General features: G+C 38.9%; 1 protein-coding gene across 1 annotated transcript; it reads right to left on the bottom strand.

The window, feature by feature from the left end:
- Positions 1-8,774: 8,774 nt before the first annotated feature.
- Positions 8,775-10,846, bottom strand: LOC127761056 (WRKY transcription factor WRKY71). The gene is made up of 4 exons (XM_052285263.1): positions 10,509-10,846; positions 9,977-10,399; positions 9,735-9,851; positions 8,775-9,623 (listed from the first exon to the last, which is right to left on the bottom strand). The coding sequence occupies exons 1-4, from the start codon at positions 10,653-10,655 to the stop codon at positions 9,264-9,266; spliced, it is 1,047 nt and encodes a 348-aa protein (XP_052141223.1). The 5' UTR covers positions 10,656-10,846; the 3' UTR covers positions 8,775-9,263.
- Positions 10,847-25,841: the final 14,995 nt, after the last annotated feature.

The raw sequence follows: 25,841 nt of genomic DNA, 5'->3' as shown, positions 1-25,841 counted from the left end.
CCGATAAGTTATCTGGACGTTGCATCGGCTTACAAAGATTACATACAAGTTGGATTTAGCCGATTGCAACAAAGGCTTCGCTATTTATCTAAATCGATTGGATTTTATGACATCGGACTTTTAGCAGATGTATGCTTTAACCATCGGATCAGTACTTATCTGTCCTATCATATTAACATTAGCTGTTTGGTTTCTATTAGATTATATTATTGTTATATTTTATTATCATTAGCTGATTATCTTTATATCATTATCTACATTGGACATATAGCCGATTGCTCAGAACCCTATCGACATCGGCTAGAATCGGCATCGGCTAATATTGGCTATTGGCTAGTATTACTCCATCGGCTTGTCAGCCGATCGACTGTTTTATCTGTTGTTTACCTATATTGTTAGTTGCAGAATCAAACTGATTGGTACGCCCGCATCTCATCAACATCTTGGACCTGCACTAGAGCTAAGCAGATCTCCCATGCCAGTGTGTGTTTTTTCATCAACAATTGGATTACCAGTTATTTTTATAATACTATTTAAAAATGTAATACTATTTAAAAATAATATTACAGCCGATGGGACATATTTATGTTTTTTCTTTGTTCACTTCATCATAAAGACAAAGCCGATCTGATTTAACCACATCGGCTAAACCCTAACGATACGACATCGGCTTATCGACCGATCGGTTATTGTTTATCTAACTATATTTGTTGTTTCATTGCTGGTTACAGAATGGAACCAGTTGGCACGCTCTTAACACTCGAGGCAAGCCTTAAACCTGCACTGGAGTTCAACAAATCCCCAGACCGTCTTGTTTTGCAGCAACACCCGCTGAGGCCGATCGTGCTTCACCGCCCTCTTGCTGCACTTTGCATGCTCCAACCAGGGGCGGAGCTACAGTAATAGGGCCGATATCAGGCGACACCGACGACTTTCGGCAAAACCTATAGCAAAACTGCTTATCCATATGTTATTACATTATGATCTAAATATAATTAGTATACTATGACACCGATAGACACATTATGACACTAATGAATCGATTTTCTAGATTCTCCACTGGCTGCAGCCTGCTTCGCCTTGCGTTGCTGGGCTTTCGCCACCTGGTGCTTCAGTAGTTCAGTCCATTGTTTCACCTAGCTTCACGTCGTCCGACTTTCGTCCTATGTCGCTTCGCTAAGCTCACTTATTAAGGGTGTGTTTGGTTGGGCTTTTCAACCTGCTTTTGCTTTTGCAAAAGCCAAAAGCTAACCAAAGGGCCCAAAAGCCACAAGTGCTTTTGCTCCAAAGCTGCTTTTAGTGTAGTACAAATCCAAAAGTAGCCCCTACCCCTGCTTTCACTGGCTTTTGTGGGAAAAAATTACCCACCTATGCCATTACGGAAGAAAACGATTCGCTCTTTCTTTCTTTCCCGTTCCCCTTTCACGAGGCCAAGCGCTGGCCATGGGTTCGACGCGGTGCTAGGGTTTGCCGCCGCCAGCGCGCGCCGCCGTGCTCCCACCGCCGGGTGCTCCCGCCTGTGGTCCCGCCGTCGCGCGCCGCATCTCCCGGTGCCGGCTTGCTCCGTCGCCCGTCTCCCCGTCGCCCGCCCCCACGCCACCCGACGTCGCCCCAGGTCGCCCGACGGCCGACGGCCGTCTCCTCGTTGCCTGCCCGACGCCGGCCGACGCCGTCCCACGCCGGCCGACGATCCCCGACGCCGGCCGACGCTGCCCCAGGCTGCCCGAAGCCACCCCTGCCTGACACCGCCCCACGCCGCCCGACGCTACTACGACTCCTTCGCCACTGCTCCGGCCGGCATGAAAGGTGAGGCCGAATGCTCCTGCTCTTGTGTTGATGCATGTGTTGCCCCTAGAATGTTACAGCAAATTGATTTTTGGCGTGCAAATTGATTGAACAAAAATTTATTTGGTTCAAGAATGGGTGACAAGGCAGATTGGGGTGATGGTTTTGTAAGGCATTTGTTTGATGTTTGCAAAGAAGAGATAGAAGCTGGGAATAGACCCATGGGAATTTTCACCACTACGGGTTGGAAAAATGTTGTTTCCAAGTTTGCAGAAAAATCGGGTGACAAGCGAACCAAAAAACAATTGAAGAACAAGTTAGATGTGTTGAAAAAGGAATATACAATGTTTATGGAGTTCAAGAATTGTGCCACTGGTCTTGGATGGGATGAGGCAAAACAAACTATTGTCTGTTCGCCGGAATGGTGGGAAGAACACCTTGCTGTAAGTACTATTCTTTCACCCTGTGATATTTTTTTTCTATTCTTTGTTGTAGTGTGCCTTGCTAACTTTATTTATTTAATTTCAGAGATGCAACAATCGTGAGAAAGGAATCAAATGCAATCATGTGAAGTTTCGCAAACAAGGACCAAAATTCCTAGATGATTTGCATATCATTTGTGGCAAGTCACATGTTAGTGGGGCTTCAGCATCATGTCCTGGAGATGTATCCTCCGATGAGGCAAGTGATGATGATGTGGCTGAGGTACCAAAACCTGCAGAGACAGTGAACCCCGGAAAAAATAAACGCAAGGGGTCGTCCACTATTGTTCGAGATAAGGATGAGAAGAGCCCATTCGCTCGTATGTACAAGAACACTTGTTTGAAGATAGAAATGGCGGCAGAAAAGATTTGTACAAGTGTTGAAGCATCATCAGCTTCTCCATGCAATGTAGTCCCTACCATTAAAGAGGCTATGAAGATGGTGAAAGATTGTGGGGTAGAAGAAAAAACTGCTCTAATGCACACAGCCACAACTTTGATTATGAAGCCTCGAATTTAGGGAGGTCTTTAGCTACCTAGAAACAAATGAAGGAAGACTCGATTTGATCGAGAGGGAGCATGAAAAGGAGATGATGAAGCGTTAGTGATTCCCTACGTTAAAATTTTATTTTTATCGATTGTTGCCTTGTTTATGTGATATTTGCTAAACCAATATTTGCTTGGACATGTAAAACCGTTATTTCCATGTTGTGAGCTAATATTTGCTTCCCTATGTGATGTTATGTTCTGTACTTGTTGTTGTACTTGTTTGCCGTTAATTGTTACTATATCTTCTGTAGATGGATGGAAAATTAGTAGATGTAGCCAAAGAAGGGCAAAAGGGATTATTGATGCTAGCTGACCTTGCCCAACATGCTTCTATTATGGGAGAAATGGCCAATTTGTACACTGAGCGGTATTTGCAAAAAGGTGCATACAGACAAACGCCAGAAACTGGAATTCAATGGGTGATGAGGTTGATGGATCGTCCAAGGTATTTTTATAAGATGTTTCGGATGAGCCCTGAGATTTTTCATGCACTTCATGACTTGCTAGTCTCTACCTACAGATTGAGCTCGAGCAACAATGTTTCATCCATTGAGTCATTGGCGATGTTTTTGTGGATCGTCGGAGGGCCACAATCATTTTCACAAGTTGAAAGTCGTTTCACACGGTCACTTTGGACGGTTCACACCAAGTTTCATGAAGTGTTGAAGTGTTTGCGCAAGTTAGCTAAAGACAATATTACTCCTAGAGATCCTACTTTTTCTACGGAGCATGGAAGGTTGAGAGAGGATCGATTTTGGCCATACTTTAAAGATGCGATTGGAGCAATAGATGGTTCACATATTTCAGTGGTAGTGCCATTGGATGAAACAATTAGCCACACATGTCGTCATGGATATACATCTCAGAATGTGCTAGCTATTTAGATATGGCATCATTGTATGAACCATTTATCTTTTGCTCTGTTTATGTGGACCATATCACTTTGATGGATAAAAAACTAATATATGTTGATGAAAAACTTTGATTGATGAAAAAATTATACATTTTTTCTTTAAAAATTGGCCATTCAAATACAAAATATTGAACAGATTAGGTTTGTACGAGTAATTTGCATATAAACAGTCCCACATGCCATTAGGGGTATTACAGGTATTTCTTCTACAACCTACAGTTTTACAGGTGCTCTAACCAAACAGGCTTCTGCTTTTTCCACAGCTAATTTTCAACAGCTGTTTTTCCACAGCCCACAACTCACGGCAGCTTTTCCAAAAACCACAGCTCAACTAAACACACCTTAAGTTATTATTTCGGTTAGCTTCTCGTCGTCTGGCCTTGGTCTTGCGCTGCTTCACGATTGAGGCCCATTTGTTACTTCGACAGGACGATGAAAAGTTCCCAAGTGTGCCTGCAACACCCACGGACCCTTCTGAATGTCAAAAGTTAAGTTTAATTTGATTCTTGTCTGATTAATAAGTACAATAGTTGCTGTCTTAAAATACTACTATGATGTGTTCACGTGCCTACAGGATTACTACACTCGACGAAGATTCATGGCTATCTGTGAGTTAGGAACGACCCGGCCGTCGCGGCCGATAGGCAAGTAACAAGAATATTGCCTGTTGTCTATTTATTCATTTATTTTCTTTCGATCACTTAGGCTTATTTAGTTTCCAATTTTTTTCCTAAAAACGTCACATTTAATCTTTGGACACATATGTGGATCATTAAATATAAATATAAACAAAAACTAATTGCACAATTTGCATGAAAATCGCGAGACAAATCTTTAGAACCTAATTAGTCCTCATGATTAGCCATAAGTGCTATAATAACCCACATATGCTAACAACGGCTTAATTAGGCTTAAAAGATTTGTCTCACTAGGTTATGAAATTAGTTTTTTTATTCGTGTCTAAAACCCTTTCCGACATCTGGTAAACATCCAATGTGACACACGAAAATTTTCTTTTTCAAACTAATTATTTAGTTCCAAAGTTTTTTTCAAACTTCCAACTTTTCCATCATATCAAAACTTTTCTACACATAAACTTTCAACTTTTCTATCACATCGTTCTAATTTCAAGCAAACTTTTAATTTTAGCGTGATCTAAACACACCCTTAGTCAAACAAAGGTAGAGACGTCGGAGAGTAGCTAGGCTAGTAGAACGAACCAAAGTTGCCGCCTGCCGTCGTGCGCTTGACTAGACGATGTAGGAGTACGCAGCTAGTGCCGTGCACGACCACGGAACCAGCTGCTCTCTGCTCTAAGTCTCACAAGATAAGCTAATTATTATCTAAAGCTAATTTTAAGTTTAAGCTTTTGATTTTGAGATTCATTTATGATGTTTTCTAGCTTGTTACTGAGAATATTAATTTGACTTGTGTTATACTCCTTCCGTCTCAAAAAAACCAATCTAAAATTAGATTTAACGTAATATAGTATAATGAATATGAACAAGCTCATATCCTAATTCGTTGTAATAAATTGTGTTAAATACAATTTTAAATTGATTTTTTAGGGCGGTGGAAGTATTACCCAACACTTCTTTCATTGTTTTTAAAATGACAAGACAAAAAATTTGTCAAAGGCTAGGTAATTTAAATATTAAAACATAAACCATAATTACGAAGTTAATTTCTTATCTTATTTTTAGCATTTGCCTTTAAAAAACATACATAACGAGGTGAACGTATAGCTTAACTGGTTACGAATCTTATCATAAATTTAACATGATGCTCGTATTTATGACTTATTAATTATCTATATGGGTTCAAATCGTAGATTTAACACGATGCTCACATTTACGGCTAATTATTGTTTTAATGGCGACATACGTACCCAATCGGTAGTGAGGTACCCATGGCGACTTTGTTAATTTGATGATATACCGCTCAGTCTCTCGAAGGTGCTAAGAATTAGGGCATACATGTATGTATTTATAGGATGAGTGTACGTGTTGTGAGCATTTACATTATCCTTGGTTTTTTAAAGAGAACACATGCATTTCATCTCGAAATGAAATATTTGTTAGGTGAGTACAGGTATTATAAAAGTAAGTGGAAATGATTGAAGAAATAGATAATCCAAGAAATGATTGGTTAATAGGAGTAGGTAGATGGAGATTAGCAAGTTTGCTATTATATTTAATTTTGCATGCCTTATCAACTGTGGAGCAAGATCAAGATCAAGATAAAAAATCTTTATGTGTTACTTGTTTAAAGAGGTGGTGTTAACAAGGATAATTCAGCAAGACGGAATTGGAATGGTAGTCTAAAATGTTGTTTCTGTATGAAAAATGAGACTATTCAACATTTATTTATGAAGTGTCATTATGCAAAGTTTATTTGGAGAACACTTCAGTTCTCTTTTGGATTACACCTTTCTAGTAGCATATCTGATATTTTTTATGGTTGGCTTATAGGGGTTGACAAGAAAAAGAGTAAACTAATACTTGTTGGAGCCTCTGTCTTATGTTGGGGTTTATGGTTGAGTAGGAATGATAGGGTTTTTGATAAATCACCATCTGTTTCCTATATGCATGCAATTTTCAGGGCATCATATTAGCTCCGACAGTGGGCACAATTACAAAAGTGTGATGATGATGGGAAGTTCCTAATTGTTGCACGTCGTAAGCTTGAAACGATGATTATGCAAACTTTTTGCCAATTATGGATAGAGATTCACCAATAGACTAGAATAATATTTTCCTTGTCCTGTTTGGTTTTCTTCTATTTTGGTTTGGTGTGTTTCGTTTTATTTTGGACTATACTTTTTTAAAGTGCTAGATTATAATAATTAGTTATAACTCTTTTGAGTAAAGAATAGAATGTTTCATTTCATTATCTAATAATCAACTGTGGAGCAAACAATCGATACTCCACACACGACACGATGCATTGGATTGGAATATCCTCGTGTATCCATATACTCCGTACACGATGCATTGGATGGGATCAGCATTCAGCATAATTTTGTTACGGTGGGTCCCGTCCCATTGACCTTGCGACCGAGCTCGCGTGCATCTCGGTCGGCCGGTCGGTCGGTCGGTCGGTCAGGTCGGACCGATCGAGCTGGATCCAGCCCAGCGAACGAACGAACGAACAGGTGACTGAGGTGAGCGACTGGTTGACGCAGCCGGCCAGTCGTACGCACCACCGCACGTACGCGCCTCTGATTGCGACGCGCCACGACTCGCGGAACCTTCGCGTCGATGAGACCTAACGTATTCTCAGTTACTCCCTCCATCCCAAAATAAATATAGTTTTACACTATTCATATATAAAATTTGACCATTCGTCTTATTTAAAAACTTTTTATGGTTAATATTTTTGTTATTATTAGATAATAAAACATGAATAGTACTTTATGTGCGACTAACTTTTTTTAATTTTCTCATGAATTTTTCAAATAAAACGGACGGTCAACGTACACGGATTTCCGCAACTACACTTATTTTGGAACAGAGATAGTACTACATACTCCCTCCATCCTAAAATGTTTAACACCGTTGACTTTTTCAAACATGTTTGACCATTCGTCTTATTCAGAAAATTTAAGCAATTATTAATTCTTTTTCTATCATTTGTTTCATTATTATATATACTTTTATGCAAACGTATAGTTTTACATATTTCATAAAAGTTTTTTAATAAGACGAACGGTCAAACATATTTAAAAAAGTTAACGGCGTCAATATTTAGGGAAGGAGGGAGTATATATCTATGGCTGTTTAGATTATGGTGAAAAATTTTGGTGTGTCACGTTAAATATACGGACTTATATTTAAAGTATTAAATGTAGACTAATAACAAAACAAATTACAGATTTCACCTCTAAACTGCTAGATGAATTTATCAAGTCTAATTAATTCGTCATTAGCAAATGTTTACAATAGCACCATATTATCAAATCATGAAGCAATTAGGCTTAAAAGATTCGTCTCACAAATTACACGCAATATGTGTAATTAGGTTTTTTTTCATTTATATTTAATACTCCATGCATATGTCCAAACATTTGATGTAATAGAGTGAAAAATTTTGCCACGGGATCTAAATAGGCGCTATATGCAAAACTAATTTATTTTTTAAGTAAAATTCACACATTACAAATAATTGAGCTAAACTATTGGAAAACTACATTCTTAAGATGATATATTACAAAACTATACATTTAACGATAAATTTATCACAAAACTACAGATTCAAGGCTAAATATCACAAAACTACAAATTTAATAAAAAAATTATCACAAAACTATATATTTTGGGTTTCTCTAATATTATGCTTTGAGTTATAATTGTTGAAATTTTATGATTAAATTGATCTAAAACTTGTAATTTGTGACAGTTATGTGATAAATTACTTTAAATATGTAATTTTATAATATATTATATTGAATCTATAGTTCTGTGATAGTTTGACTAAAGTACATGTAGTTTTATAAAATTTACACTTATTCTTCTCGACCAGTTATCAATATATTTTTGAAATTGGATGTAAAATAATACGTTTAATTGGAAAATCACAAGATAATCCCAAGCTTTTAGAAATGCAGGAGCAGAATGTTTCTCACTGATTTTCTTAGCGAAAAATAGTCTCCAAGGAAAAACATTAAAAGTCGCGGAAGAAGAGAGGAGGAAGCGGCGAGCGTGGACCGGGCCCCCGCCGCCCTGCACGTGGTTGACCGCCCACCGAGGTGGGCCCACCCGGGCCGCCGCCGCGCAGCACGTTTCCACTCGCCTTCCTCGATTCCCCCACCTCCCGCGGCACCCGCCACCGCCTGCCACGTGTCCCGATCGAGTCCTCGTCTCTTCTCGCCTCGTTTTGTCGCAGAGCGGAGCGCGTCAACCAGCTTGGTATATACAGTGTCAGTAGCCTACTTTCGCAGACTTGTCTTCAGTAAAAAATGTATACGAATGGGCCCACATGTCAGCGTCTCTCCTCGTTGAATTTCAGTTCACTCTTGATACTTCACCTCAAGTGAGACAGTGAAGTGTACAGAAAGTTTGGGGAGTTTGTCTGATTTCGTTGAATTGTTCGGGACCGAAGCAAATTTGGGATTAATTTTGCTCAAAAGGACTGCACTACGTACACTTCAAATAATTTTCCTCCCTACTCTACATGTTACAAGCGTCTTTTGCCGACGCAAATATCTGAATTTTTTTCTGAATCGTCTTGCTCACGTCCGGCCGCCGCCGATGATCGTTGGTTGATCAGCCATGGGCGCCGGCCGAAAATGTTGCTCGTCGATCTATCCCTCGAGTAATCGTGTAAAAATTCTAGGTTATATACAGCGAATCATCAATTCCTCCCTAGCCGATCAATCGATCGATCGAACTCCGCCATGGATGGACACCACGTCGATCGTGTTCTTGCTGGCGCCACCAAGAACAGAGAGGCAGAGACAGGAGAGGATGGCAATGGCCATGCCCGCAGTTGCAAGAAGAAGCGATCGAATCCGCCGCGTCGATCAGTAGCAATCGTCAATCCTTGGTCGGCGAGAGCTCGAGGATGCGGCCGGAGAGGGCGGTGACGAGCGCCGCCTTGAAGCTTGGGTCACGCGTCAGCGTCATCGCCATCTGCTCGGCCAGGTTCCGCCTGATCATCTCCGACGCCGCCGCGGCCTGCTGCTCGCCGTTGACGACGACCGGTTCGTGCTGACGGTGCGGCACCACCGGCGCCGGCGGCGCCGCCGCCGGCGCATGGGGTGGCTTCCCGGCGCTCTTGCCGGAGCCGTCGCTGTTCTGCGCCGCCGACTGCAGCGGCGGCGGCGGCTGGCCGTGGTTGTGCTCCCCCTCGTACGTCGCCACGAGGATCGTGTTGTCCTCCGCGCTTCTCTGAACCTGAAACAACATTTGAACCACGAACAAAGTTCAGAAGCAGGCTCGAATTTGCACTAAATTTAGCAAAACTTACGAAATCACTTTGGAATTAGTTAGAGGAATTTAAGTTACCTTCTTCTTGACAGGGCAGGCGGGAGCAAATGAGCATCTGAAGTAGGCTCTTGGGCAGGGGTTGTCCTTGGTGACCTTCTGACCATACTTCCTCCATTGGTACCCATCTTTCACCACCTGCATGGATTCATTGCAAGAACAGGATTAATTAATTAATCAAGGCTAGAATTCAGAACAAAAAGAAGTTAATTAGGCACATGAAATGAGATGATCGGATGTTAATTGGGGTTGGGGATTCGTACCAGGCTGAGGTCGGATGGGTCGGCGTGGACGTAGAGCTTGGAGATCTTGGGCTTGCACTCCTCGCGGATGCGCTTGCAGGGCTCGCCGGAGGTGCACTCGGTCTGGTCGGCGTAGCCGGCGGCGGCGGCGCCGGGCATGACGTGCATGTGGTGCGGCGCCGCGTGTGAGTGCGGCGGCGGCGGCGGCGGGGGAGAGTCGTCGAGGCTTTCGCTCTTGCGCTTCCTCGACGGCGAGACGGAGCCGCCCTCGGAGGTGGACGACGGGTTGTTGCCGCCGCCGCCGCCGTTGTTGGCGCTGGCGGTGACCATGTCGCTGAACTGGCTCTGCAGCGCCTCGTACTTGGCCGCCACCGCCGCCAGCATCTCGCTCAGCTGCCGGTTCTCCGCGCCCATCCGCTTCAGCTCCGCCTCCAGCGCCGCAACCTTCACAACAAAAAAAAACCCAAATCAGCTCAAGAAATTAAGCTCATCACGCTCCCAGCCATGGCGGCCGTCGATCGTCCGTGCACGTATGCTTAATCACATGACCTACCTCTGGGTCTTTCTTGAGAGGCTGCTGGTGAAAGAAGTCCTCCTCGACGAGCACCTTGGGTTTAACCATGGCGACGGCCGCCGTCGCCGGCAGCCCGACGCGGAGGTCCAGGCTCAGCGAAGGCTGGGTGCTAATCCACGGATCCATCGGCGAACGACTAATCACTGATCCGACGACCTAGTTAGCTAGCTCGATCGAGCAAACTTTTCTGCTGCTCCGACGATGTCAAGCTGAGCCAAGGAGAGAAGAGAGGAGAGGAGGAGACGAGGTGAGAGGAGGAGCTGAGCCCTAATATATATAGAGAGGCGGGAATATGGCGAGGATGGTCTAGTCATGGGAGGAGGGAGGAAGAGGAAGAAGAAGGCGCGCGCGGGGATGTCGCGCTCACACGCATGTGTACTCGTCGTCGTCTTCGTCTGGGGTCACGCAGGATTAGGAAGCGGAGGGGAAGGGAAATGAGTAAAGAAATGGAGGGAGGGGGAATTCGAGCATGCGGATGTGGTGGAAGAATCGGAAGGAGACTGGAGGGTGACCGGAACAGCTAGCGGCGCCAACTGAATTATTATTTTTTAAAACAAAAATAAAAACCACATCCCTCTAGTTCTTGTGTTTGTCATCTCGTCATTTCATAATACTCGTTTAAAAATATTACTAGGGTTTTTGAGTGGATAAGACGTTTTATAATTTAACAAAAGATGGTTATGATTATTTGAAATAAAATATATAGAGATAAATTAAATAAAACATTGTTATAATTGTTTGATATGACATAGCACAAGAAGAAATAGCTATATTTTAGATAAAGAGCCTGTTTGGCACAGCTCCAGCTCAACCAAACAATTTCAGCTCCACCTAAAATAGGAATGGAGCTGGGTGAAGCTCTCTCACAAAATGAAATTAAGAGTTGGAACTAGGTTTAGGTTGCTTCACAATTCTAATTTAGACTTAATTACTTCTGAAGCTAAATTTAGAAGTTGAAACTTTACCAAATAGTCCAAAGTATAAATATTAGAAATTACTGTATTTTAGAGAAAGGTATGGTTTATCTTGTCAAAATAGAAATGATTAATTAATTAGGGGATGTAATAACGAGTGGGTGGGAGACTAGTCAGGATGTCGGCCAGCAGCATGATGCATGGTCTTTGGGCTGGATAGTGGGGCAGGGTCCAAAGTCAAGAAAATACACCACACATGCCTGCTATTAATAAAGATCCCTATCTGCATGCCTTGCAATTGGCAAAAAGAAGTTGGAGGAAGAAGGGGACATGCAAGACTTCTTGACCCCCTACTACTAAATACTCTCTCCATTTCGAAATGTTTGACACCATTAACTTTTTAGCACATATTTGACCGTTCGTCTTATTTAAAAACTTTTGTAAAATATGTAAAGTTATATGCCTATATAAAAATATATTTAACAATGAATCAAATGATAGGAAAAAAAATAATAATTATTTAAATTTTTTGAATAAGACTAACGGTCAAACATGTGCTAAAAAAGTCAACGGCGTCAACTATTTCGAAACGCAAGGAGTACCACCTTTTGGACCCTTGCTTGTCAGTGAGCATGCACTTGCCAATAATAACTTAGCTGGATCAGTGTCTAACCTCTTAATTCTTCCCCTTTTCAACTCTACTAGAAACTCATTTTCTTGGCTTTATGTGTTTTATTAGAAAAACACTCTCTCCATACACGAATATAAACATTTTCAGGTTTTAAATTTTGTTTGCAAATACAATAACTACATTTATTATTCACTGGTAGTTAAATCATTAGGCGTGATTTTTCTAATCAAGTAAATTATCTGAGGCATCAATTAATTTCCACTTAACCTTAAATTTTGCTAAAATAACCTAAAATCTCACATATTTGTGGATGGTGTACTCCCTCTGTCCCAAAATAAGCAATGTAGGAGGGATGTGACCCTCCTACTACCACGAATCTGGACAGAGGTTTGTCCAGATTCGCTCCTAGGTTGCTTTTTTTTTTTTTGGGACTCCCATTCCGATTTCATTTCCCCCCTATGCTTAATTCCTAGGGCAACTGGCAAAGTAGCAATAGTACTAGAGTATCTTGTAGAGCAGGGTAGGTGTGATGCACATAGTTAGTACAGTACTATGTTTTCTTGGTGTCTTTCCTGGTTTGGTGAGCTCCAAACTTGAGGGGCCCTAGATTAACCTCTTAAATTAAATCAAATCAAACATCCGGAAAGAGCTTTTTGTACTATACAATAGCTTAGGTTTTTGCCAAATTTTGACTAGAAATACTTTTGGGGAAGACTACTCTCGCCGCACGAGTCAATACTGCATCCAAAATAAAAAGTTTGTTTATGACAACTAATAGCATGATTAATCCACTGTTATTGACCGGCGGGCGCCGTTGGGTCGTTTACTAAGCTTAATTATGCAAATGATCCCAAATTTTCCAGTTCTTGTACTACTCCAATGTAGGGTTATTAGGATTGGAACGTCTGGCGTTGACAAATCTACAATTCAGATGTATCAGAAACTTTTCTTTTCGTGATGAAGAAAAACGGAAATGACTCTGTAATTGTTACTGAAAGATATGCAAGATTACTGCAGAAGTTGCAGAAGAGACTTGTCATTGACAGGAACAGAGAAAGAACGGGTTATAAAGTGTACTTGGCTTGAGCCACGCACAACACAAGACTTGGACCAAGTGGTTTGGTTGGTTGCCAAGAACGAGTTGGCTATGTTCTCTGGCACACACACAGCAACGGGAAATTCAAGCAACCACATGACTTGAGGTCATTGTGCTGCAACTAGCTACTCTCGACTTGCAATTTTGCAATTTGTCCTCTCCTGTTTGCTGGACGAATTGATGGTGTTAATTTCTTTTTCTGAGAATAGTTTGGTTGACAACTTGACAAAGGTATGTGTGAAAAAAAAAACAAAATAACCTCACTGTTGGGCAGATAACAGTAACACTTATTGGGTTTGCTTTAAAGATTTTTTTTTTTTTACTTGTGGCTTATAACTTATAAGCGGATGAAGACACATGACAAATTATCATTAAAAACAATTATTTTTAAAGCAAGAGATTTGCACTTGTATTATTAGCGGTCTAAAATCCAAAATCCAAGACCGTAGACCGGGTAACAAAAATAATTATAAAATTAAAAATTAACTACGCCGGAGTTCAAACAAGTAGTAACACTGTAACACGCAACTGAAATTCTATATCGTGTACCAGCTAGTATTTTTACTATTGTGTTAATACGGATTATTTGAATGTCGTCTGGCTGAAACCAAAACGGGACATCTGGTCTTTCAGCTAGGTTCGTTTAAATCTTCCTTGCTGTACACCATATTTCTATTTCTGCTCGTATCAGAATCAGCTCAAATTGGCCAGGCTGTGGTGGAACCTCTTCACCGAGGTTCGATTCGATCCGACTCACCACGAATCTCGCATTTTCAGTGTATTATGCAGTTATGCTTTAGGCAGATGATATATACATGAACAAGGGTACATCTTTATCAATAATAAGATATACTAATTCAGTTCTAAGAGCTGCTTAGAAAAATAAGATATGCTTATAAAAAACGAGTGTGTCCGCTCCTGGTGTGCAATATTAATCAGTGTACACGGTTCTAAATAGGCAACGGCTACACTCTCCATTCTAAAAAGAGCCAACTTTTAAGTATGAATTGTTTGTCCAAATTTATTTATAAAAATTAGCTTTTCTTTTTATGGTTGGATTAGACGTTAAGATACAGATTTATCTTAATTTTTGTTAGTAAATGGTACGTTTTCCGTAAAAAAACTTTTACATAAAAGTGGTTTTAAAACATCATATACATACTTTTTAAGTTTAAAATAACTTTAAAACCTTAATTAACTATGTATTAATGATCTTTTTACGTTTTTTATTTTAATTTACTACCTCTATTTTAAATTGTAAGTATTTTTAGTTATGAATCTGGACGGAGGTAGTAGTGAACTCAAACGGCACCTTAGTCAGCAACAATATTCAACCAAACTAATATACTACGGAGTTATCCACAGAGAGTGAAACCGATGGAGATCGAGGCAGGCAGGCAGGTGTCTTTGTCGGAGCACAGTATTCGCCCACATGTGAACTCGGTGCGCCGAAACTGCAATTCCGGCTCGTGACACCGACCGGACGCTGCTCCGTCACCGCGGTTGGACCCCCACCATGCGGCACTTTGTCTCCGATCGAGAAAACCCCAAGGTTCATCGCGACGAAAAAAACGTTGCGACTTACCGACTCTGCACGCTGCGAATCCGTGACCATATATGCCACTGCCTCCCGGCGGCGAGAAAGGTATCCGGTAATATTTGACATTATTTGCTTCTTCCATTCTACAGTATTCCATCTATTAATTTTATTTTATAAGTCACTAGAAAAAATACCCATGCGTTACAACGGGTGAAGGTTATGTTATTATCGTTACACGGTTTAGTTAAGGTAAAATTCACTGTAGAAATTTGCTTACATATATTTTTCTAAAAAATCATGAGCTGCAATTAGAAGCCCGATCATCTCAAGTTAGCATGTGAATTTTTTATTTAGATTTCTTATATGACTCCTCCTATATTTCCAAAAAGAACAAACTTAAAACCCGACTCAAATATGGATCTGTATTTTCAAAAGCGAACGAACTTAAAAACCGACTCATACACAGATGATGTACCAAAGTACCCGTAAAAACATCTTCAATTTTTGTAATAGTTGAGATTTAACATTTTTCTAGTTAAACTTATTTGAATTTGATTAAATTTATAAAAAAGACATAGTAGTATTTTCAACACAAAACAAACATATTATAAAATTATATTCAATGTTATATTTAATGATACTAATTTCATATTTTAGATGTTGTTAAATTTTTTTTAAACTTGATTAAACTTAACAAAGTTTGACTAGAAAAAAGAATTAAATGCCTTATAATATAAATGGAGAGAGTACTTCTTAAATATAAATCCTTTTCCCCTGTAGATAGCTAGCCAGATATTCTTATACTTAGGCCATGTTCATAACAATGTTTTGTCCAGCCTTAACAACTGCCTACGAAATAAGATGGATTATTAGTTTATGATTAATTAACTATTATAAATTTTTAAAATAAATTTATTTAACTTTTTTTAAAAAAACTTATACATATATATAAAGTTTTTCATGAAACACGTCATTAGCAGTTTAGAAAGCACGCCCATAATAAACCTCTAAATGAAAAGAAATAGGCCTTATCGATGAAGAAAGAATTTCTATTTAATTGTAATTTTAAATATGAAATAATTAAAATAAAATAAAAAAGTGGAAAATCGTGAAGACAAGGCTTATGTTGTGTAAATTGGAAGAGATGTTTGGAGAAACCAAATTAAACACATCAAATGGAGCATAGCTCATTCAATTAGTTCTTTTTCTTGCTCGTCAAGGTTTAAACCCCAAATTTAACACTGTTGCTTGCATTTTTAATTATGTGGAAATGCTATATGTGTGTGTATGTGTGTTCATTTGTTAAAACATGTGCCCTTATATGAGGCCAGGTTTCCAATTTTGTTTAGACATGTGTGTTAAAGAGTATTGACGTGGATATTTGTATAAAAGGGTTATTGGTTATATTCATGCTCCTCTACCTTGAAAAGAAGTATTCTAAAAAGGTTGACGAAGTTCTCATTATTTGGAGAGAAGAGGATTAACTTGTAGTCTTGTACTACGTGGTTTAGGGTTTGCCAGGTAGAAAGCCAAATTAAGGTCTTAATTGGCTTTCAACATCTGGACTGTGGATTGACCGTATAAAATCGATCAGTGGAGTTAATCGCAGACTATGATGTCGTTGATCATCGAGTTGTTCTAGAAGCTAGAAGGTGTACAGATAAGATTGTCGCCTCGTGTACAAAGGCATGGCCGCATGAGTTGAGTTGATTCCAAAACAATCAAACTTTTGCTACTTTGACTGAATTGATTCCAACTACTAATTAATTCCCCTGTACACAAAAGCATCCCTTCGTGATTATACTCACGAGCCGGTATCTGTCCATCTCAGAGAGGTTGTAAGTTATACGTAGTATATTCTTAATTCACCGGTCCATGTGTAATTTACATTTACATTTTCGCTAGTTTTCACGTTTGCATAGGCAAAACGTTATAGGTTAATTACACAATATAGTAAATTTAACCAGATTTGTCTTAAAAGGTAAATCATGGTGTAAGTAAATTGAATAGCTTGTTAACATCCTTTATACTCCTGTATGATAGCGAGAAGATCTAGCACAGGAGGCCACGAAAATTTTATTATAAGCGAGGAAAATATTTGGGGTGTGCTTAGCTCACGCTAAAATTAGAAATTTAATTGAAATTGAAACAATGTGACGGAAAAGTTAAAAAATTATATATGTAGAAAAGTTTTGATGTGATAAAAAAATTAAAAGTTCTAAGAAAAAGTTGTGAGCTAAACAGGCCTGGGAATGATAATCCAGCTCGTCAAAGGGACGGTTGGAAAATCGGAGCAGCAGCAGGGAACAACTTGCAATATGGGATCTTCATAGTTCAATAGCGTTTGGACAAATTAAGAGAGGAAGAACATGGACGCTTTTATGGAGCTTGTTACTTTGTCTTATAAGGCTACGATAGATCCAGGTCGAAAGAGGATCTTCAGATTTATTTCCCTTTGACTTTCAGTCATTGATACGTGGGTTTATTTGATAGAGAGCTCATATATTAGTGACCCATGTTAAAGAAGAATCTCAATATATTGAGGTTATTCTCCAACAGAGGAATTATGTAGACTACCATGCATTCTACCAAGAGGTTGTGTTTGTTGTTGTATGGAATAGCTCAATGTTTGAATGTTTAGCTGATTTGTGATAATTATGGAGAGTATAAACGAATTAATTACATATTATAAAATTAAGAAATGAATTTAAAACAGTTTTTATAATAATTTTATTTTTAACTATAAATTTATATAGTATTCCATTTTACGAAAATCACACTGTTTATGGCTCAGGAAGCATGCACATTTATTCACCATTATATTCCCTGGAATTGTCAAACGGCCACTTGATCCAATATAATTATATAATTCCTTTGTGGCATTAGTTAATTTCTCCAATAACTGTGATAGCAATATGGAATTGCTAAAAAACTATCGTAAGTTTATCCAGGAAAAAAAAACTTTCATATGTAACTATAGTATAATTATAGTTTAACTATAATATAATTATATTGTAACTACAATGTAATTAAACTGTAACTATATTGTAATCTCTATATATAAGTTAGATATAAAGTTGCACATATTATTTTAGTACTTATATACAAGTTATATTATAGTTATATTCTAAAAAAAGTTATATTATAGTTATAGTAAAATTATATTACAATTATAATATAGTTAGATTTAAAAGTTTTCCTAAGAAACTTGCGATAGTTTTTTAATACTCCCTTGCATTAATTAATTACCGTTGTGGTAAGAGTTAGGTCATTTTTAGGACCACGGACGTTTTGGCTTGATGCCATAAAAAAATTGAAATTGTTTAGTAAAGATTCAGTTAAGAGGAAATTAAGATTTCCCTTCATTCACCTTATTGTTCAAAAATTGTAGTTTGGATTCTCCTCCTAAACATTTGATTGGTTAAAAATACTTGGATTTTGAGAAACTACTATATTGTGAAAAAATGTTTAAATCCCGGAAAGAGTTAGTAGTATTATATTTGGGAATTAGTGGAGAGAGGAGGAGTCAGTAATGAGCGCTACCTATCGAAACTTTGACGCTACGGAAGCTGGAAGCAATCCAAACCAGACCTACTTGACCGGCAACATATCCTATTCACACAGGCCCTCACGTGTACACACGTGCACACCAACTAAAAAATATCACAAAAAAATCTAAAAAAAATCATACACATACTTTCAATTGTATTACACCTAGGGTTAAAATCTTAACGTCAAATTCATTATATTTTAGCCGTAACAAAAAAAACAAAAAATCTGACAGTTTTAAGGTTGCAATTTTGTCAGAATTTTATCTTTTTTGTTATTCTCTATGTAGAATGAATTTGAAGATGCGACTTTGCACGTAGATGTAATACTATTGAAAGTATATGTATGAATTTTCCTAGAATTTTTTGTGATAATTTTTAGTTGGTGTACACGGTGTGTACATGTGAGGGCCTGTGTGCATAGGATACGCTCTCTACTTGACCAACTCTCAACGATATACTTCATTCGTTTCAAAATGTTGACACCGTTAACTTTTTAGTACGTGTTTGACCATTCATTTTATTCAAAAAATTTAAGTAATTATTTATTTTTTTTATATCATTTGATTCATTGTTAAATATACTTTCATGTACAAATATAGTTTTACATATTTCATAATTTTTTTAATAAGACAAACGGTCAAACATGTGCTAAAAATTCAACGGTGTCAAACATTTTGAAACGGAGGAGTATATACTCTCTTCATCTTGAAATAATTGTTAATTTACAATTTTGATTTTGTCTAAAAAAAATCATTTTAGGTACTTTTGTCACATCAACTATCAATAATTTAAAACTTTCTCCATCATATACTCAACTATACTCTCACTATCAACTTTACATCATTTAATAGCTGAAACTATTTTTTTATTAGACCTTAAATTTTTTTAAAAACCTAGAACGATAATTATTTTGAAAATGGAGGTATTGTGGTATTTGTATTTTCTCTCGTCGTACATACTCGTAGTAGATAGGATACCTAGAAGGTGAAAATGGTATATAAATTTTCTGACATTACCGATATTATTTTCATAAAATTAATATAATAATAACATCTTTACCTACTGTGACTATATTCAAATTTTAATTTTTTTCAATTTCTGTAAACGTGATACTACATAAATCCATAAATATGAAAAATTTTCCGATCATTTTCCTTGACAATGAAATAATATACTACCATTTTCGATCATTTCATTCTTACTTCCTCCGTCTCAAAAAGACAACCTCACCTTGGAATGACACATTCTTACTTCCTCTTCCGTTTCAAAATAAGTGCAGTCATAAATTTTCGTTTTCAACTTTAATCATTCATATTGTTTAATTTTTTTTGAAAAAAACTAAAAACATAAGTCAAGTATAAAATATTATTTATGTTTTATAATCTAATAACAATAAAAATACTAATCATAAAATTTAAAATAAAACGAACGATAAAAGTTGGACACGAAAACTTATAACTATGTTTATTTTAGAACGGAGGGAGTAGGCGTTTTATTTTTTTTTACGGAGGAGTACCTGAAACCTGGATGCAGTTGCATGGTTGAACCCACGCGTGCACTCTCAGGGAAAAAAAAACGAAGAAGAAGAAGAAGGCGACGACGACGACGCAGGCGGAGATCGTAGAGAGTACCCCGTCTGTCGCTGTGTCGTGTCGTGTCGCGCGCGGTGCCCAGCAGCGCAGCGGGATATCCACCCAAATATGGGGACTCCCGGATTCCTCCGGCATGCATTCGCGCCGCGTGTGTACCAGCCACACCCACAAACTCCTTCTCCCCCACGTGACGCGCGTGGTGCACCGCCCCGCCGCCAAGCCCAATGCCCCCACGCGTACTCACCCTCACCCTGCCGACGATGTCCACGCGTTGGTACCAAAAGAGAAGTGGGCCCCCAAGTCCGGTCACCCTCTTCCAGGTGGGGCCCACGTCCTGACGCCGACGTCGTCGGGACACGTGGACCACTGGCGTGTTCGTCGGAGGAGGATTGAGGTGGGGGGGAATAAAAAAGTCGTGGGCGAGACGGCAAGTGGGTCGGCGCTGGACCTTGACCGCGGACCGGACGGACGGCGCCGGTCAACGTTCGTTGGTTCGGTCGGTCGGTCGCCGTCGGGTTCGATCGCGTCACGTGTTGCTCCGTCCGGCTGGCCTCCATCCTTATCCAGCTGCGGCGACTGCGACGACGCGGATGCATATGCATATGATGCATCTGCATTGCACACAGATGATCTATTGTACTATCAACTATACTTCATTTGAGAACTTTATTACTCTCTCTATCTAAAAAATATAAGTTTTAGTTAGATGTGACACATTATATATATTATCTGTACATATTCATAGTACTAAGATGTGTTCTATCCAACTAAAACTTCTTATATTTGATCTTAAAAAAAAAACTTTTTAGGTGCGCATATACATAAATTAATACACATTGCATGTGTGATCGATATAGATGGAGCTAGCATGTTAAGTCAATTTTTCAAAAAAAGGAAAACGAAAAAACTTGTTAAGTCAATCATCATATCAATATGCGTAGACGACCGCAAATTAAAAGGCTGGTCGTCTTTCTAGGTCGTCAAGATCGATCGATCGATCGATCGATCGCCGACTTAATTATCAAACGAAGACAAGTGGCCATCGAATTAATAATCAGTTGACAAAACGAAAAGAGCTAGCGCTAGCTAAGCATTATGGGGCGTGAAATTTACAAAGCTATAAGCATGCTTCAAATTCATTATTCGCCGTCAAGTACAAATGAAAAACAAGAAAAGTCAACTTTCTTATATCAAATATCGATCATATGATCAATATAGCTTTATGGAAAAAAAACAGCTTGCACCGATTGACATATATATATCTCGTGACATTAGCTTATACCACGAATCTGGACAGACGTATGTCTAAATTTTTTGTATTTGATAGTGTAACATTCTATCCGATGTTATTTTATTTTAAGACATAGATATCTTGTCAACACAAAGACATCTTCGCTTCTTAGATTCCGGCGTATCAGATGGTTTCAAGCTTCTTACTATCTTTGATGATAGCCTATCTCGATTGTTTCTTTCGGCACACTTATTACTTCTTTGTCTTAAACGGCCACCATTTTAATTTCTATAACAACTAGATCATTTTGAAAATTAGAAATTCTGTTAAGTTATTTTCAAAATCATAGTATTTTCTTGGTGATTATGTTTCTTGGCTCGTGAAATATTCACGTATACTTAGTGCCAAGGTGACCACATATGTTTCATCGATCCGATGAACATAACTAGGGGTGGACGTTTAGGCAGACCGAAAAATCCAGTCTTGGTCTTCGGTTTTTCGGTTAGTTCGGTCTTTGGAAAGGACCGAATTCCATCTAAAAAATCTCAGAACCGATAAATTCGGTCTCGGTCTCGGTCTGACCAATTTTTTCCACATCCGCTGGAGAGTGGAGATGGGGCGACGCCGAGGTGGAGGTGGCGCCAGTGCTGGAGGTGGAGGCGGCGGCCTGCAAGAGGCAGAGGAGCGGCTGCGGGAGGCGGAGGAGCGGCTACGGGAGCTCCACCGTCACCGTCGGCGTAACCAGCACGAGGGAGGAGGGGATGGGGATGGAAAGGGCCCGGTAGTTAGTGGATGGAGAGGAGGATGCTGGTGGTGGTGGGTTGGATAAGGTTTTGCTTTTGCTGAGGAGGTATTGGGCCTAATGGGCTAATGCTGTATTTCGGTTTTCGGTCAATTCGGTTAACCGAGCCCTAAAACTGAATTGACCGAACAAAATTTGGTGAGTAGAAAGTGCTGACCAAATTTTTCGGTCTCGGTCATTTCGTTTCGGTTTTTTTGTTCGGTCTTTTTCTGTCCACCCCTAAACATAACCACACGCACACATATGTGTTGATAATACTATATGTGGAATGGGAGGTACAAAGTGTTTTGGGGTTTTTTATTTTTTGGATTTCAGGCTGTTATTGTAGGAAGGGGCTAATTGCAAAATTACCACTACGCTGAGATGCGGAGGGGACTAAGTGCAAAAGTGATGTCTATATGGAGTGCCACGTTGGCGGTCATCCCCCGTGAAACAAGGTTTGGATTAGCTTGGTTTATTATAACAAAATGATGGATTTAGATGTGCAATTTTCAAATTTATAGATCTAAAAGTGACACTTCTCTTGAATTTAGAACGACCATGTGTTTTACTCATTAATTTAACTAGGTGATTCCCCGCATTTTGCTGCAGAAATTAGTAAGTAACTTTTTTTTAATAATTGAGCTAAAAGTAAAACAACAAATAAAACTGGTTTATCAAAATATGTTAAGAGAGAAATAAATTTAGTAGACAATGTATGAACTTGTAGATGAAATATGATATCCCGTACTTTGATTATATGGATGAATATATGTTAAGTATTATAAAAATGATGGATATATATATATATATATATATATATATATATATGTATGTATGTATGTATGTATGTATGTATGTATGTATGTATGTATGTATGTACGTGTGTGTGTGTTAAAAATATTGTGAAAAATAATGTGAAGGAATATAATTGGATGTTGATTCGTAGAATTTAATGAATTATAGATGATGGTACATGCTTGCATAAGTTTTTTATATATTTATTGCTAGTGGATGATGAGTTGGCATGTTTATATGGTAAGCTTTAGAACTAGTGGATTATAACTGTATAGTAAGATAGGATTTCCACCTCTATAACGGGCTCGCCCAATTAAGGAGAGGAGTTATTGGACATCGATCCTAGTTGACAACAGCGTTGACTTTGACCAACAATCAGAAGCAAATTAAAGTCTCGGTCGCCGTTGACCTAAACATATCCATCCTGCACGCATGGCTCCAGTGGTCCAGGACCGTTTTCCGTTCTGAGCTTAGCTGTAAACCCTGACTAATCATCCGAGATTGATTTAGACAACCATTCTCCATCCGTTTCGATTCAAGCGTGGATAATGTCAACTGACCCGTACGTCCGATCGGTCGATCAGCTAGCTATAGCTGTTACCGCACGTGCCAACGAAGATAAAAGTAACTAATCTTCTTGTTCTTGTGTCTTGGTCGTCGTCGTCGTCGTCTTCGTTTTACTACTCTGCTAATTAACCAGAGGTTTGACTGGATAATTAGGTTGCTACTACTACTAGTAGTACCTGCTTGCTGCTGATCCGTTACTGCTCCACCAACTTTGACTTCATCTCGATTGTCAACTTTGATTCCCGGGTCAAACTCGGCCGTCTTGTTCGATCTGCCGGTCAAGTTCATCGATCGTTCAGTTTTTCTTCATTTGCTTCCGGATAACATTGGTGATTTTCTTCTTCTTTTTTTTTCACTTTAACTTGGATCGATCTACATCGTCGTGATTTAATTTGCAAACTTATATGATGCCGATCATATACAATCTGTTATTTTAGGGCGAAGCCAAGTGGCCAATACACCCAGTATATATACGTAGTACTAATCAATGTTTTTGTATGCCGTAGTGTTGTGTATGTGATTTGGATTTTGAACTTTTATTTACGCGTTTCTTAATTTACATTCTATTTATATTATTTATTTACATTTCAAATTATCAGTCAATCTATCAATTTCAAGTATCTGGAATATATCAGATCATAGGCGCTGTCACTGTTCTACTTGCAAAAAGAAAGGAGGAGAATGGAGGAAGTGATGTCTCCATTTCGCGACACGTGCGTTCACACTAGCTGTCAAGCTGGAGTATATGGTAACATGTTGCCCATGCCCCACCGTCGTCGTCTCGTTGATCCTTAATTCCTCCTCGCATGAGACTTTTCGCACGTCGGCCATGACAAAATGATTTGCTTTGGTTTGTTAAATTGATGCATATTTTTAAATTTGCATATATAGATCGAAGACCAGGTGGACGAAATAGTCCCGAACATGAGATCATTGGAAGATCATATTTATACTATTCCAACTAACAACTCCGTTGATTAATCTTCCGTACTATCTTGGTGCTCAAGCAATATGGACACATTTAGTGGCCGGCACAATTAGTTATGTTTAACCAACAACCAGTACCTTGCAGGGGACCAAATAATGTCACTCTTAAGTTAATTATTACTATACTAATAGATTATTAGTGTACTACATTGCCTTAGCAAACATGAAACAACTACTACTGTACTTTTCCGAATTATTAAGAAGTAGTAACAATACTTGTCCGAATTAATAAACAAATTAAGTAGTGGAGTAGTACTTGTTAATCAAGGGGAAGGGCATGCACGTGCTGGTGGCTACTGGCTAGCTCGTGTAAAACGTGGAGTATGTAGGTGCCTTCTTTTGGAGCACGTGGATCAGATGCAGCTTCTTGTACTAGTGATACGATACATCACATCAGCATTTGATCCGATTCAGTGACTCACAGAGGCTCCACGTGGTTGTTGGATTGCTTTGATTTTGAAACAGTTCCGACTGTTTTTGTGGCTAGGGAGTAGTCTGGTCGAGATGCAGCTTATTGTCTTCACATTAGTGCTTCTTTGCTGTGGGAAAATACAAACAGTGTAGTTCGACATCATACGTAAAGGTATGTTGAAACATAGGGATGGTTTGGTTAGAGCTTCAAATCAAACATGGATTGAGTTGTAGAGCAACTCCACCCTTTCATCGTTTTTTTTCAGCAAATTAACATGCTCCGTTTTCAAATACTCCATCTATTTCAAAATATAAGTGATTTTAAATGTATGTGACATATCATATTACTATCTTACTATCTAGATTCGTAATAACAGAATGTGTGACATTCCTTGAAAATTTCTTATATTATGGGACATAAGGAGTAATTGATAATCTAGTTTAGATTTGGTTCGATCAGGCAATTTCATAGAAAAAAACTAACAATGTAAAAATGTATGGACCATTATGAACAACGGAGCAAACACAATGGTTTCGTCTCGATGATCACAAACACAATTAACAAAACAATTGCTCTTAGGCCCAGTTGTTTTTTTCAACTCCAAACTTCAACTTTCTCATTTTCCATTAGCATATTTTTAAAATTGTTAAATGGTACTCTTTAGCAAAAAGTTTCTATGTGGAAGTTGTTTTTTTTAAAATAAATAATCTATTTTTTAATTTTTATAATATAGTTAATACTTAATTAATCATGTGCTAATAAATTTTCTCATTTTGCGTGCACTGAAAATATCCCTCCAACCGGAGAGAACGAACAGGGCCTTAGCAAAAATATCTATCCTCCAAAAAAAAATAAAATCTAATTCCTCCATCTTAAAATATACAACTTAAAACTAATACTAATGAGACACAACAAATTAGTAGGATATATAGTCCTAATTTCTTTGTTATCCTAATTTGTTAACTGACTGCTCCGTTACGAGTGGACTTGAGGCCCATATCTCTTTTATGGACCAGAACCTTGGGGCCCGGCCCATCACCTGGCGCAACATGGGCCTGATCAGACTCGCGATGCCCATCACGCAGCCACACCGTCATGCCGACATGGGCTTCATCGAGGCCCATTAGAAAGCGAAGCCGAAGAAGCCCACGCCCCGTCGCCTCGCCTCCACACCTCCCCCTTCCTTTCTTCCCCGACACACCTCATCCCGTC

Source organism: Oryza glaberrima, chromosome 2 (assembly GCF_000147395.1).
Source record: "Oryza glaberrima chromosome 2, OglaRS2, whole genome shotgun sequence".
Taxonomy (NCBI): Eukaryota; Viridiplantae; Streptophyta; class Magnoliopsida; order Poales; family Poaceae; genus Oryza; species Oryza glaberrima.
The sequence above is the reverse complement of the archived record's forward strand: the minus strand, read 5'-3'. Positions and strand labels throughout refer to the sequence as shown.